At 43.1% G+C, this 13,984-nt stretch overlaps 2 protein-coding genes across 3 annotated transcripts in view; one reads left to right on the top strand and one right to left on the bottom strand.

Annotated features, from left to right (window-relative positions):
* Positions 1-594: 594 nt before the first annotated feature.
* zbtb2b (zinc finger and BTB domain containing 2b) lies at positions 595-7,361 on the top strand. The gene is made up of 3 exons (XM_041860345.1): positions 595-964; positions 3,199-3,379; positions 3,676-7,361. Exons 2-3 carry the CDS (start codon positions 3,207-3,209, stop codon positions 5,090-5,092), a joined length of 1,590 nt encoding a protein of 529 aa, XP_041716279.1. The 5' UTR covers positions 595-964; positions 3,199-3,206; the 3' UTR covers positions 5,093-7,361.
* Positions 7,362-10,433: 3,072 nt separating this feature from the next.
* Positions 10,434-13,984, bottom strand: part of akap12b (A kinase (PRKA) anchor protein 12b) — a 79,939-nt gene continuing 76,388 nt past the window's right edge. For both annotated transcript variants that reach the window (XM_045210199.1, XM_041860344.2), the window contains one exon: positions 10,434-12,783. The gene's annotated coding sequence lies outside the window, so the exon portion shown is untranslated. The remainder of the gene's footprint in view (positions 12,784-13,984) is intronic.

The following is a 13,984-nucleotide window of genomic DNA, read 5'->3' as shown; positions in this document are numbered from 1 at the left end:
CCTTTTGAAAATATAAAATTACCCTGTTAATCAACTGTACCACAGCAAACACCTCAGTTGACCGACTGTAGAGGTCCTTTTAGGCTTGAAATAGCCTGGAGGATTTTCTCAAATATTTACCACTGACAAATAGAGAAAAACACTCATAACCATACATAATTGTCCAAAAGTAATTTCTTGCAAATCAGACATGTTCTGCACCATGAAACATGGAATGCAATTTATCCTATAATCTGAAACACATTTTGACATTTGTAACCAACATAGCCGAATTAAACTAATTTATGGGGGACTAGATTAGGCTTTACAAAATCTATTTAAATTAAATAAAAAAGTTAACTAGTTCATTGCACTCCCGCCCTTTGAGAACCACATAATTCTAATTTACAAATTGAACCAAAAGCAGCCAATAATCTGGGTGCGAACGTCTGCCTCACGACCGTTGCCAGAGACTCACGGCGGCGGTAAATTCGTTTGTTTACGGCAAGCTCTTGTTTGGTCCCAACCGAAAATGCAAATGCAGTCACGATTGTAGACTACGTTAAACGTTATCTGTTTGTGTGGGCGTGGGGTGGGTGGGCGACCTACGGCTATTTTCCCTAAATCGGTTTATTTAACGTGCCCCAACCGGAGATTGAATAAATTACCATACAGTGCTCGCCCTCTATAGTCCTTTTCGGTTAGCTGTAACGAGGTGGATACAATTCTCTATTCACAGTAACACACGGCGGTTACGGTTCCCTTCCCAAAGAGAATTTGTCAGGCGTCCCGTCCGTTCAGCGAACTGCTGTTTTTAAGTGCCCTACATAGTCATGTGATTGTAACGTAACCCGACCGGAAAACACCGACGACCATCAATGCCTCTTGAGAGGAACAGAGCAGCTGCAAGCCCAACGGACAAGTCCTCCGGTAACAAACAACAACACGACTAACTCCACGGATTCAAGGCAAGCAGAGTAGAAAGGTAAGGCTACACGCACTTCATTACATTGTGTATACCGACTGATGTAATTTATATACGGTTTCAATAAATCGGTCACTTTGAAGTTTAAGAAATGTATTCGGTGACCACCCCTTCCCCCTTGTCCATTTCATGAGGCTCGGTTTATTTTCACTACACCGCTCCTCTAGTCCGGGGGGGGGGGGCAGAGGCTAGCGCCCGAGTCTTCGTGGCGCGCTCGAACACACCGTTTCAGCTCCTAAATGAGACAGATTAAAATGATTTTGTTACTTGCCGTGGCGTGGGTCTATGGCTAAACTAGACATGCCAGCAGCATAGTCGTTCACTTATAGGTTTTGTAAGGGTTATCTTTTGTTTAGGACGAAAACGTACTGCGGAAGTGGTTTCTCTGCGGGATATTGGGCCGTTCCACGTGTCTACAGTAGGGGCGGTGCTTTCTTACAAACACATAGGGCTACTATGAACACATGGTACTTTATTGCTAGATTCCTTATTCTTGAGTGACTACTCAAAGGTTTACTATTACAAAATGACTCATTCATTATTATTTAGTAACACAGGTCTCACATTGACTGCTGGATGTCTGCCTCACAAAATATCATTCATTTCAGATGGTATTTTCTGATAATGTAAGGCAGGCTACTTTATTTGCCAGAATGGATTTCATAAACATATTTGTCAATACTTAGAGCAACACTGTTTAATCACCACCAATGCCGCAACATTAGCCTGCAGTGTTTTCCTGCAATAGTAGTAGACTATTGTGTCTGGACCAGATTGAGAGTTGCTCTCTTCATCTCTTCAGACAACTCCAGATTAGGCAGACCTTCTTCTTATGTACATGTAAACAGAAGGCTCCTGAGTCAGCCTAGTGCCTACTACCTGGGGTTTTGACTTGTGAGTGTTGTGGTGTTTCTGTGTGGTATAGTGAGCGAATGGGTGTTATATCCTGCAGGCTCCATTCCCATTGGTAGAGGGGTGGAACCAGTCAGTCTTGCCTCAGGAATGTGTAGATGTACATAAACCTGATCATGTGACGCCCAAAAGCCTCTAATCCCGTGGTGACTTTTAGGGGTCAACAGCAGCCGTCTTGGTGGCCAGAGCAGAGAGCACACACTCCCTATGAGTAAGGGTTCAAAGGGCATAGGCTGATAAAGACCAGGTCATGCGAGGGGGTTGGAATCCCGTCAAAGGACTGAGAGCAGACTGCCTGTAGAGATTATGCTACTTACCTAACCATACACCTTTATTCCATGGATCTGTCGGTTTCTATCTGGCACTTCTGATTGGCTGGAATTCCATGGTGGTATTTGCACTCCCTCTGGAGATGCCGACGGTTCAGAGGTGAGGTGACTGAGGTCTATGGATATCAAGAGTAACTTTTAGGTGTCTTATTCTACATTTTACATTTTAGTCATTTAGCAGACGCGCTTATCCAGAGCGACTTAGAGTTAGTGTTTTTTTCATACTGGCCCCCCTTGGGAAACATCATCAATTTTGTTTTATAGAGTAGTTTTTGTTTAACTGACATATAGCTACAAGGGAAAATACATTCAATGGGGTGTAGTCTTGAACTCTTTCTTCCAAATGGATAAGAGATCTTCTTCTAGCCTAAATATACAGTAGGTTAACCCCTCCTCTGCATCCTGTCCCCTGAGACAGCTTGTAGGGTTGTATGAGTAGTCCTCCGGAAGCTGCAGCCTAGAGGTCAATACGGAAACCACCCATTCTGTCTCCTTTCCCATCAAATGCTTTTGCTAGGGTGGTTAAAGCCAGCCTTGTGGAAAAACCATCCAGTCAATAGCTCAGCTGCATCTCTGAGATCAGGTCATCTGATGTTAAACAGCTCGGCCTCCTTGGCCTTATTTGACATTGAGCTGTTAGGCTATGTTTAGGACAAGAGCCCTTCCCTGCTTTGAATACATTTGATGAAAATATGTTAGATTTGGTATGTAAAGAGGATCCGTGTTACATTAATATAGTATGCTCATATATTAACTCGTAAGCTAGCCTAGGCTACATGCTATGTATCAGAAAATAAGCCATTAAATTGCTTCTATTCAACAACAGTGTTTGTATTGCTAGCCTACATTGGAATTTGTTGTGTTGTTACAGAGCTGTCAAAGTGGCCCTCTCAGACCTCTCTCTGTGGTGGCATTGTGGTCCTCTTCCAGACAGGAAACTAACCAACCGACCGACTGACTGTTGCCTTCGTCTCTGTGTCTTTCTTTGTGCAGGTTGAAGAATGGAGTTGGCCAACCATGGTCTTATCCTCCTGCAGCAGCTCAACGCTCAGAGGGAGTTTGGCTTCCTGTGTGACTGTACCATCGCCATCGGAGACGTCTTCTTCAAAGCCCACAAGGCCGTGCTGGCCGCCTTCTCAAACTACTTCAGAATGCTCTTCATACACCAGGACAGGTATGGTAGGCTACATTACGCTAGGCTAACATTACGTTTACTAATGATTTACAACTGAGAAAGTTTAGTTGAAACCCAACACAGCCCTGCTTGGACTGTTCAAACAAGTTCACCTAAAGGTTGTAGTAGAATATGTGCAACTCAATAAGGAAAGGACCATGTTTATGAATGGTGATCAATAGAAGCTTTTGTTTGCATCATCAGTGTGTTCAATTTCCAAGACGTTTTGATGTGGCCAATTTGTTAAAAATAAATAATTATACCATAAATAAATATCTAACTCTATCTCTTTTCAGTGACTGTGTCCGCCTGAAGGCAGCTGACATCCAGCCAGACATCTTCAGCTACCTCCTCAACCTGATGTACACAGGGAAGCTGGCCCCTCAGCTCATCGACCCAGCCCGGCTGGAGCAGGGGGTCAAGTTCCTCCACGCCTACCCCCTCCTCCAGGAGGCCAGCCTGGCCAGCCAGACAGCCTTCTCCCACCCAGAGCCCAGCCTGCCCCTCTCTACTTCCCTCTTTGGCATCCAGATCTCCGACAAACAGGTGGCACTGTCCGGCAGGCTGCCCGTCCGGCGCCAGCTCTCCTCGCCTTTTGACCTGGACAGCCTCCCTGACAGGAAGTATCCTTCCACGTCTGCTGTAGCAGCGGCGTTCGCCAACCACGCGTCCAAGCTGGACTCTTCGTTTCAGGAAATGGTGGAGGCTTCGACCAGCGGCCAACGGGCCTCGTATGAGGAGCATAGAGGGAACACCCCGACAGGGGAGGTGCCCTCCTCAGGTAGCTCAAACACCATTCTCCATGTGAAGCCGAGCATCATGAAGAGGAATGCCTCCTTCAGGAAGCACTACTCCTGCCACCTGTGTGGCAGCCGCTTCAACCAGAGGAGCCTGTTGAGGGAGCACCTCCTGCAGCACAGTCTGGCCCGGCTCCCCTTGGTGGCCAAGCCCAGCGGTGCACACTCACCTCACCTCCCAGGAGGAGGAGGAACCACCACACCAGAGGTAGAGGAGGTACTGCTAAGGGGAGGTGGAGAACGGTCCACTGCCATGACAGTTGAGATGCTTAGTGACAGCGAGCAAGCACCTCCCTCTGGTTTCAACATGGACTCTCCCAGAGCGGAGTTGTCAGGGTGGGCGACGGGGTGTCAGTCCCAGGCCGACACCCCACCTCCATCGGACATTGCGGATATCGACAACCTGGAGAGTGCTGACCTGGACCGCGAGGTGAAGCGCAGGAAGTATGAGTGCTCCACCTGCGGTCGCAAGTTCATCCAGAAGAGCCACTGGCGAGAGCACATGTACATCCACACGGGCAAGCCTTACAAGTGCAGTGCCTGCGGCAAGAGCTTCTGTCGTGCCAACCAGGCGGCGCGCCACGTGTGTCTGACCCAGGGCGCCGACGCCTACACCATGGTGGACCGGCAGAGCATGGAGCTGTGTGCTGCAGGGGATGACACCAGCCAGATGGAGGCGCTGTTCCTAGGCTCAGCCAGGCCCTACAAGTGTAATGTCTGTGAGACCACCTTCTCCAGCCCCAACGAGGTCATTAAGCACCTGTGCTTCAGCCAAGGGGCTCTAGCAGGCCTGCAGGGGCAGTCAGGGGCGGGGCTGCTTCAGGGGGAGGAGTTTCCCAAAGACGAGGGCTCTGATTCGTCCGGCGCAGCCACCCTCATTACGGCCATAAAAACTGAGCAGATCTTGGTGGAGTAGCACCACAGCACCAGAACCAGTCTTATATTTTTGTTCTCTTTTATATATGTTTCTTTTTTACTTTGGTAAATTATGGTCAGTAGTTAAGCTAAAGGTTTAGTTAGAGGTATGTATGCGTAGGGGGGTTTTATATCTACTGAAAATGCTTCCTCAGGTTTATTTAACAGCAAAAGCCAGAGACTGGGACTTGTTTCAGTAGGAACTGTCTATTAAGTGTCCATGTGAAAACCACACACTGTACTAAGTCTTCTTTCCAACATGACGTTGCATTTGTTCATCCATTTGTTCTCCAATGCATATGTCACTGACCAGTTGGCAAAGTAGTATGTCACTATACGTTTCTCAAAATATGTTCTGCAGTTGAGTTCCTGATGTAATTATGACTAGGCCTTTGTCGTATTGTCAGTCTCTTTCTGGTGCTTCATTTTCATAGGTCTGTCACATTGGTTTCTGTTACTTAATTTAAAGTGGCCGTTGGCTGTGGTCGAGCCTCTCACTCAGCTTTTAGCAGGAGTTTTAACAGGAAAGGGAAGTTGAGATAGATTTCCGGAGGAAGTGATGTTTCTCTACAATCAGATGCGAGCGGAAGCAACAGGCAGGTAGACACAGACTGAATGGTGGTCTCAACACGTCTGCTGTAAAAGAAAAATAGTCTCCTTTTCCAGAGTGTTATCTGGTGCTGTATACTGATGAAATGAGTATATGTCCAGAATCAACCTCATACGAATGCCTAGTAGGTCCGGTCCAGTAGGCTATGTCTTCCTTTGGCAGTTTTCAGTAACCTTGTAAGCAGAACATGTACCATGACATTTTATAATTCCGTGGTATAATTTCCCTTCTGTGCATCGTTTTGAGCAGCCATTTTGTCACTTTCTGTGTTACGTGTGCCAACTGTGTGGGTATGAAAAGAAGCACAATTGCCATAGAAGAAAAGGATTGTGTTGGTTACACCAACAGAGGCCTCAAAGCAGAAGCAAGCACTGTAGCTTTATACGTCATGTTTACAGTCGTGCCATTTTATAAACCTTTGTTTATTTTAAATAGCTACTATCTGTGCATTTTTAAACACATTTATGTTATTATATTTTGATGCGTACATACATTGAAGGGAGTTTTCAATTCTGTACAATATTGTACACCTTGCCAATTGATGATAATTTGCTTGAATTTGTTCTTAAAGACCTTATTTTGAGTTGGATATACCGTTCTAATTTTATATACAGTGCTATATTTTCAAATCATATTTTTTATTGCAACGTTTGTATATTACTAATTGGTTTCCAATCTAGAAAACGATTGATTTAGTATAGTGAAGGTGTATGTATATTTGTTGTCAATCTCTTTCCATTCAAGGCCTTGGTGTTACTGACAAAATGCTAGTATGATATTTATCTTAATCTGCTGCGGTTTCATCTGCAGTTACTCTTTTCCTCTGTTTAAACAGTACAGTTTGGTGGCAGGGAGGGTCAGGCTCAGTTCCATTTTAACCCCTAGCCCAGTCCCCTAGCTTCGTTCTATCCTTTTGGAGCTCATAGACTGGATGCATGAAAGAAAAATGTCCATCCATATGGTTAATATGACTGTATGGTTTATGCCTATCCTATCGAGTCTCTATCCAGGGTGGGGCCAAATGGAACTGGGCCTAGGGTTCCATACTACTTTAGCACTAATGGAGTCTTCATGCTAACTGAGCAAATAAGACATAGTTCAGTCACATTTCCATTATCTTAAAGACACAATATAAAAGTGAGATTAAATGTGTGTTGTTACACGGGGAAGGACTCCTATTTATCTCGTGACTCAAAAGCTGTGTTACAGTATATTCAGGCATTGTGAAGTGAATACTACTGAAGTGTACTTCTCAGAGGTCAACATATAGTACATGTTTCTATTCATCAGTCAGTCTCTGGATTCTCCCTCCTGAGCTCAAGTCTTACAATGTTCAACCACATTGGTCGTAGATGTAAACTAACAGCTTAACATCTTTCGCTGTGTCAATTATAAAATGTGTATTTATGCAAGCGGTTTGTCTTTTCTGTGTTGGGATGTTTTTGGAAACAAGTTTCAGGGGTAATGGGGAATGATGGAAAGTCCCATACACATGATCCTCGAGAGCGCACAATGCTGCCCTCCCAAAGCTCAGTTGAACCTGTACTGTGATATCTCTGTGTTCTCAGGAACGTGAGTTAGTCTTCTGTGTAAATAATAAATAAAAGTATTTTACATTTTCATAGTGAAGAATGAACAATTAAAGAGATGTTTTGCAGAATTATGGCATGATTAATTATTTCTTATTCAGCTGTGTTCATCCCAAGAATAAATGCATGTTTGATTCAGATGCTTTACTGAGCTTTTGGCTTTAGTTAAATAAACTAGTTTATATAATAAACTTACATTGCTACTATCTGAGGGTTTCCCAGTCTTTCATCAACCCCATCCAAATGAACATGTTGGATTAAATAATGGATTGATGTTGGTCTAATGTCGATGTATTGGAATTAGTTGATCCAAAAGATGCTACAAGATGTCTCCACTTCATAAAAGGGTTTTGGCTCCTCTTCCTCCTTATAGGAGGACACCAGTGTTGTTTTATGACTGTGTAGGGTGGGGAAAACTTGGGTCTGTAATGTCAGTTCTGCATTCAATTAAAATCCAGAGTTTTACTCCATATGTTTCTAGTTAATAGCTAACAACAGTCTCAAGAGCTAAAACATTCATGATTTACAGAGCTGTTCACCATTTTAACTGGCTTGTTCCATGACAACTTGGCCCAGGCAAGTTACACTAGATAGAACAGTGGGACTGAAGTGTAAAGGCTCCAGTGCACTCAAAAATGTGCATTTCCTGTGTTTTTTATATCCACAGTATGAGGTTGGAATAATAATTGCGAAAACTATGATAATGCTATTTTAGTGTTTGAAAAGACCACTTGAAATTTCAGCCTGTTTTGGTGGGATGGAGTTTTGGTCACCAGGCAGTAAATTAGTTAATAGACCAATAACAAAGAGAGTTCCAAACCTCTCTGCCAATAACAGCTAGTTTTCAGTTTTCCCCTCCTCACTCAGACCACTCCCAGACAGTCCTAGCTAAATTCTGCTTGAGAAATTGCTCTTTGCTAAGAAGCTGTTTTTGTTTCTTTTTGACCATTGTAATTGAAAACAATCACAGTAAGGTGCTTAATTGTTAGCCAGAAATGATTTGTTATTGAGATAAAAACGGCTGCATCGGACCTTTAACTGATATTTGTCCATGTTTTGAAAAAGCTGTAACAAAGTACTCATCTGTACTACAGATGCCCAAAAAAATTGTTTGCCATAAGTAAGCCAGTTTATTCTGTGATCTTTCAAACATTTAAACATCTTGAGGATCATATGCAATGGTGGGGGGGGGGGCAGTATGAAAAATGTATGCACTCACTAATTGTTAGTAGCTCTGGATAAGAGCGTCTCCTAAATTACTAAAATGTCAATTGGATCACTAAAAATGACATGAGGATCATGTGCAATGGTGTCTTGCCAATATTACTTCAGCAAGATGTTTCCTGACATCCTCACCTTGGACATCATTCTCTCCAAATATTTTTACAGTATGTACAGTGAGGGAAAAAAGTATTTGATCCCCTGCTGATTTTGTATGTTTGCCCACTGACAAAGAAATGATCAGTCTATAATTTTAATGGTAGGTTTATTTGAACAGTGAGAGACAGAATAACAACAAAAAAATCCAGAAAAACGCATGTCAAAAATGTTATAAATTGATTTGCATTTTAATGAGGGAAATAAGTATTTGACCCCTCTGCAAAACATGACTTAGTACTTGGTGGCAAAACATCTCAGGAGAGATGTTGTCCCACTCCTCTTTGCAGATCTTCTCCAAGTCATTAAGGTTTCGAGGCTGATGTTTGGCAACTCGAACCTTCAGCTCCCTCCACAGATTTTCTATGGGATTAAGGTCTGGAGACTGGCTACGCCACTCCAGGACCTTAATGTGCTTCTTCTTGAGCCACTCCTTTGTTGCCTTGGCCATGTGTTTTGGGTCATTGTCATGCTGGAATACCCATCCACGACCCATTTTCAATGCCCTGGCTGAGGGAAGGAGGTTCTCACCCAAGATTTGACGGTACATGGCCCCGTCCATCGTCCCTTTGATGCAGTGAAGTTGTCCTGTCCCTTTAGCAGAAAAACACCCCCAAAGCATAATGTTTCCACCTCCATGTTTGACGGTGGGGATGGTGTTCTTGGGGTCATAGGCAGCATTCCTCCTCCTCCAAACACGGCGAGTTGAGTTGATGCCAAAGAGCTCGATTTTGGTCTCATTTGACCACAACACTTTCACCCAGTTCTCCTCTGAATCATTCAGATGTTCATTGGAAAACTTCAGACGGCCCTGTATATGTGCTTTCTTGAGCAGGGGGACCTTGCGGGCGTAGTGTGTTACCAATTGTTTTCTTGGTGACTATGGTCCCAGCTGACTTGAGATCATTGACAAGATCCTCCTGTGTAGTTCTGGGCTGATTCCTCACCGTTCTCATGATCATTGCAACTCCACGAGGTGAGATCTTGCATGGAGCCCCAGGCCGAGGGAGATTAATAATATAATAATATGCCATTTAGCAGACGCTTTTATCCAAAGCGACTTACAGTCATGTGTGCATACATTTTTACGTATGGGTGGTCCCGGGGATCGAACCCACTACCCTGGCGTTACAAGCGCCATGCTCTACCAATTGAGCTACAGAGTTATTTTGTGTTTCTTCCATTTGCGAATAATCGCACCAACTGTTGTCACCTTCTCACCAAGCTGCTTGGCGATGGTCTTGTAGCCCATTCCAGCCTTGTGTAGGTCTACAATCTTGTCCCTGACATCCTTGGAGAGCTCTTTGGTCTTGGCCATGGTGGAGAGTTTGGAATCTGATTGATTGATTGCTTCTGTGGACATGTGTCTTTTATACAGGTGACAAACTGAGATTAGGAGCACTCCCTTTAAGAGTGTGCTCCTAATCTCAGCTCGCTACCTGTATAAAAGACACCTGCGAGCCAGAAATCTTTCTGATTGAGAGGGGGTCAAATACTTATTTCCCTCATTAAAATGCAAATCAATTTATAACATTTTTGACATGCCGTTATTCTGGATTTTTGTTGTTGTTATTCTGTCTCTCACTGTTCAAATAAACCTACCATTAAAATTATAGACTGATCATTTCTTTGTCAGTGGGCAAACATACAAAATCAGCAGGGGATCAAATACTTTTTTCCCTCACTGTAGGTATCGGTTTCATGTGTGATATTTAATACACTAAATGTAGTTCAGAACCAGATAGAAACACACGGAAACTCAGGTACACATTTTTAAAATGCTAGCTTTATTTTTGAATGAAATATAGACAGGTTTCTGTATCTGTACTATTAACAGCTTGGAAAATGTAAAAGACAGAATTAAGTCCATGCTACAGATACATTATATTCTTAATGCTTATAGGTTATTATTACAATATGATTTGTTAAGTACATAGGTATACAATTTGTACAAATGTTACCAGGTTCACAGTTAGATTGTGTTACAAAAAGCTTGGGAGGATTGAAGGTGGAGGGGTATCCAAACCAAATGCAGTAGAATAAGCAGTGAACACAATATATGTTTTTTTATTTTATTTTTTATACTATTTTACATAAAACAAACATTATGGATGTGTGTGACAAATCTACAGTAGAGTCAAAGTAAAGTTAAACAGTGACCAGATATAGTGGTCTAGGCTTCTAGGATTTCTCTCGTGTCTCATTGGTCAGTCAGCTTTGTGAGGTGTAAAGCCTAGAGCTATACTGTCAATCATCATTTTGACATCTGAGTGATAAATAGGAAGCACTCCATTCTCACAGTATGTGCCCACAGTAGAATTGGCTTATCTAGCCACTCTAACTGATCCCAAAACCAGCATTTGAAATGTCATTGGTAAATAAAAGATTACTTGAAGATAAGTAAATCAGGCTGACCCAGAATCAGGCATTTGAGACAAATGAGATCTCATGGTCTAATTTCTTCCTGCTGATGTTATATCATGTTAGCAACCATGGATAACCTACCCTAAGTCAATTTGGCTTGGCTACATATAAACATCAAAATAAGATTTTCGTTTGTCTGGTACCATGTGATTTATGATTGAGTAGTTTGTGCCGTCTAAAAACCTCACTGGTGCCAAATCTGTGTCCCCTGCCTTGCAGCAGAGTCTTATAACTTACTGTACTGTCACACGTTACAACATGAAATGCATGTGTGTGTGTGTGGAATGTATTTTACAGCGAACAATGTTAATTAAAAAATGTAATGAAATGCAAACATTTCCAACATAAACATAAAATAACAGCACTCACCAGTGGGAAAGGTAACATATATGGACTGAGAGACGTGATATAGACTGTATCGGCAGCAGAGGGCGCCAAATAACTGGTGTACATTCCAAACTACCGTACACTCCTCCCTGCGAGCTTACACTGTACACCAGAGATGGATGGATAGATCTCCATTTCAAGAGAGCAAGCAATTACACATATTTTGAAGTGCTACACACAACGTTAACAGAAGTCATACACTTGAAAATACAAGACAATCTAACATTGTGAGATATATGTTACTCTCCCCATGCAAGTGTATGTCCATCATAGTACGCTGCATATTAATAATTCAGTGTCACCAAATACCTCTCTCACATTATCAAACCAGGCTGAGATAATAGTGTTTTATTGTATTTTTACACGATAATCAAAGGCATACTTATTTCAGAAAGTAACAATACTTTTTTTCACAGTCAGTCAGGCAGTAAAGTATGCTTTATCTACAGTAGGAGCTGAAAATATATTGTCAGGCTGAAAGGTGAAGGGAAGTACAGTGTGACAGAGAACATGTCAAAGCTTAAAGTTTGTAAGATTGTTGCACTTCTATTGGCTTTCACCTCACTCCCTTTCTATTCACATTAAGTCATCGTCTGCAATGCAATCAATGATATCGGACACTGCCATTGAAATCACATACTGTATGTACCATGGTTTAGTTAGAATTTCTGCTAAATCCAGACATTATCTTTGAATCTAAGTCTTACATATGTATGAGAAAATGGGTCACATATTCCATACAAAAAAAGTAAAGGAGGGGGGAATGAGCGAATACGCATAAGATATAAATACAATATACAAGATAATAATCCTCCAACTCTGAGACCACACACACACTCACTCTTAACTCTTGCACACACACACATACACACACACACACACACACCACACTCTCCAAGGGACAGCAGACTCCCAAGCCACAGCAAGGGCGATGGAAGGTCGTCAAAACAGCAAAAGTACATCACATTGATTACAAGCCAGATGGGAAGCTTCAAAGGTGCGGGACTGAGGCTTAGTTTGTGTGTGTGTGTAGGGAGATTGATGCTTCACCTCTGGAGGGCCAGTGGGGTGGGGATGCCACCTCTGTGTGACGGGCTGGTGCTGCAGGACAGGGGCAGGGGGGAAGGAGAGAGGGGTGGAGTTGTCGCTCAGTCACTCAGTCGCTCTGGGCAGGGTGGGGTGGAGCTCAGTCTCAGTGTGTCTCCACAGAGCATCCTCTTGCTCTCTCTCTCGCTCACTTTCTCACTATCACTCACTTCCTGATCAGGACAGTCTGTCTCCCAGCCAACCATCTTGCATCTACAGCTGCGGTAGAGAGAAATAAATGTTATTAGTAAATGGGTACCATTATCCAATTTGTAAGTCGCTCTGGATAAGAGTGTCTGCTAAATGACTTAAATGTGAAAATGTAAAATTATCCTTGGAAACTGGTCTCCAACCTGTGGATAACAATTAGGAAATTACTTGAGTTATTTAGATAACTTCATTGATGATTTTTTTCTTCTAATGGATCATTCTAATAAGATATTACACTTACATGAATCTGAGTAGTTTGAAACAGGAGAACTCAATACCTCTGAGTGGAAAATGCTTTTTGGGATGTTGTAGACTGCAGTACTGCTGACTCAGAACCCCCTACATGTCCCTCTCCCTCTCCCTCTATCATTTATACCTCTCTCTCTTTCTTTCTCTGCTCCACTTTCCCCTCTCTTCCTCCCTCCCCACCTCTCTGTCTGCTCCGTCATCCCTTTCTCTTGGTTTGTTTTTATGACTCAGCATGCTCAGTGGGACTGCTGCTGCGCCAATGCTGCTTTCAGCCTGTTGTAATTCACTGAGCTTTCTGCTCTCCTTTGCTGCAGTGCTGCTTATTAAACATATAACAGGGCCACGCCCTATGCTCAAACCCCCCCCAATTCCTGGACTAGAACTAGAGATGATAACAGTGTTTACCAGCTACTAGTATGTTGAACAATTACATACAGTTTATTCCCAATGTGCTATTATAGTTAACAGAATAAAACATGAGCTCTATCACGTAGGTAGCCTAGCGCAAGTGAGCTGGGAACCGGGTTGCTGGTATCAAATCCTAGATGCCATTGGCTGCCATTGTGCCCTTGAGCAAAGCACTTAACTCCCCCACAACAACTGCTGCATGGGCGCCCAGTGAAGCAGTTCCAACCGCTCCCAATGTTAATGTATGTGTGTCTTTCGGAGGGGTTAGGATAAAGCGGAAGTCAAATTTCGGTTGGACCTTGTGTACAATTGACGAATACAGTGATCTTAATCTTAAAAACATGTAGGCTACTCTGACATGTTTGCTTGACTCCATATTGAGTTTGTGATGAAGGGAGAAAGGGAGGAGAGGAGGGGGGAGGAATCATAATCAGTCTGTCAGCACAAGTTCATCTGCCCCTCACACACCGCTTCCCTTTATAGACCCCGGCCTACAAACTAGGGGTCAACCACGGCATTCTTGCTTTGATATCAAAGGTCCCCTGGTTACTTG

Source organism: Coregonus clupeaformis, chromosome 33 (genome assembly GCF_020615455.1).
Source record: "Coregonus clupeaformis isolate EN_2021a chromosome 33, ASM2061545v1, whole genome shotgun sequence".
Taxonomy (NCBI): Eukaryota; Metazoa; Chordata; class Actinopteri; order Salmoniformes; family Salmonidae; genus Coregonus; species Coregonus clupeaformis.
The sequence above is the reverse complement of the archived record's forward strand: the minus strand, read 5'-3'. Positions and strand labels throughout refer to the sequence as shown.

Bases quoted from the DNA above. Each gene is read 5' to 3' on its own strand.
- zbtb2b (XM_041860345.1), top strand. From the start codon at position 3,207: ATGGAGTTGGCCAACCATGGTCTTATCCTCCTGCAGCAGCTCAACGCT. The intron at 3,380-3,675 runs GTATGGTAGGCT...ATCTCTTTTCAG, and splicing joins CTCTTCATACACCAGGACAG to TGACTGTGTCCGCCTGAAGG.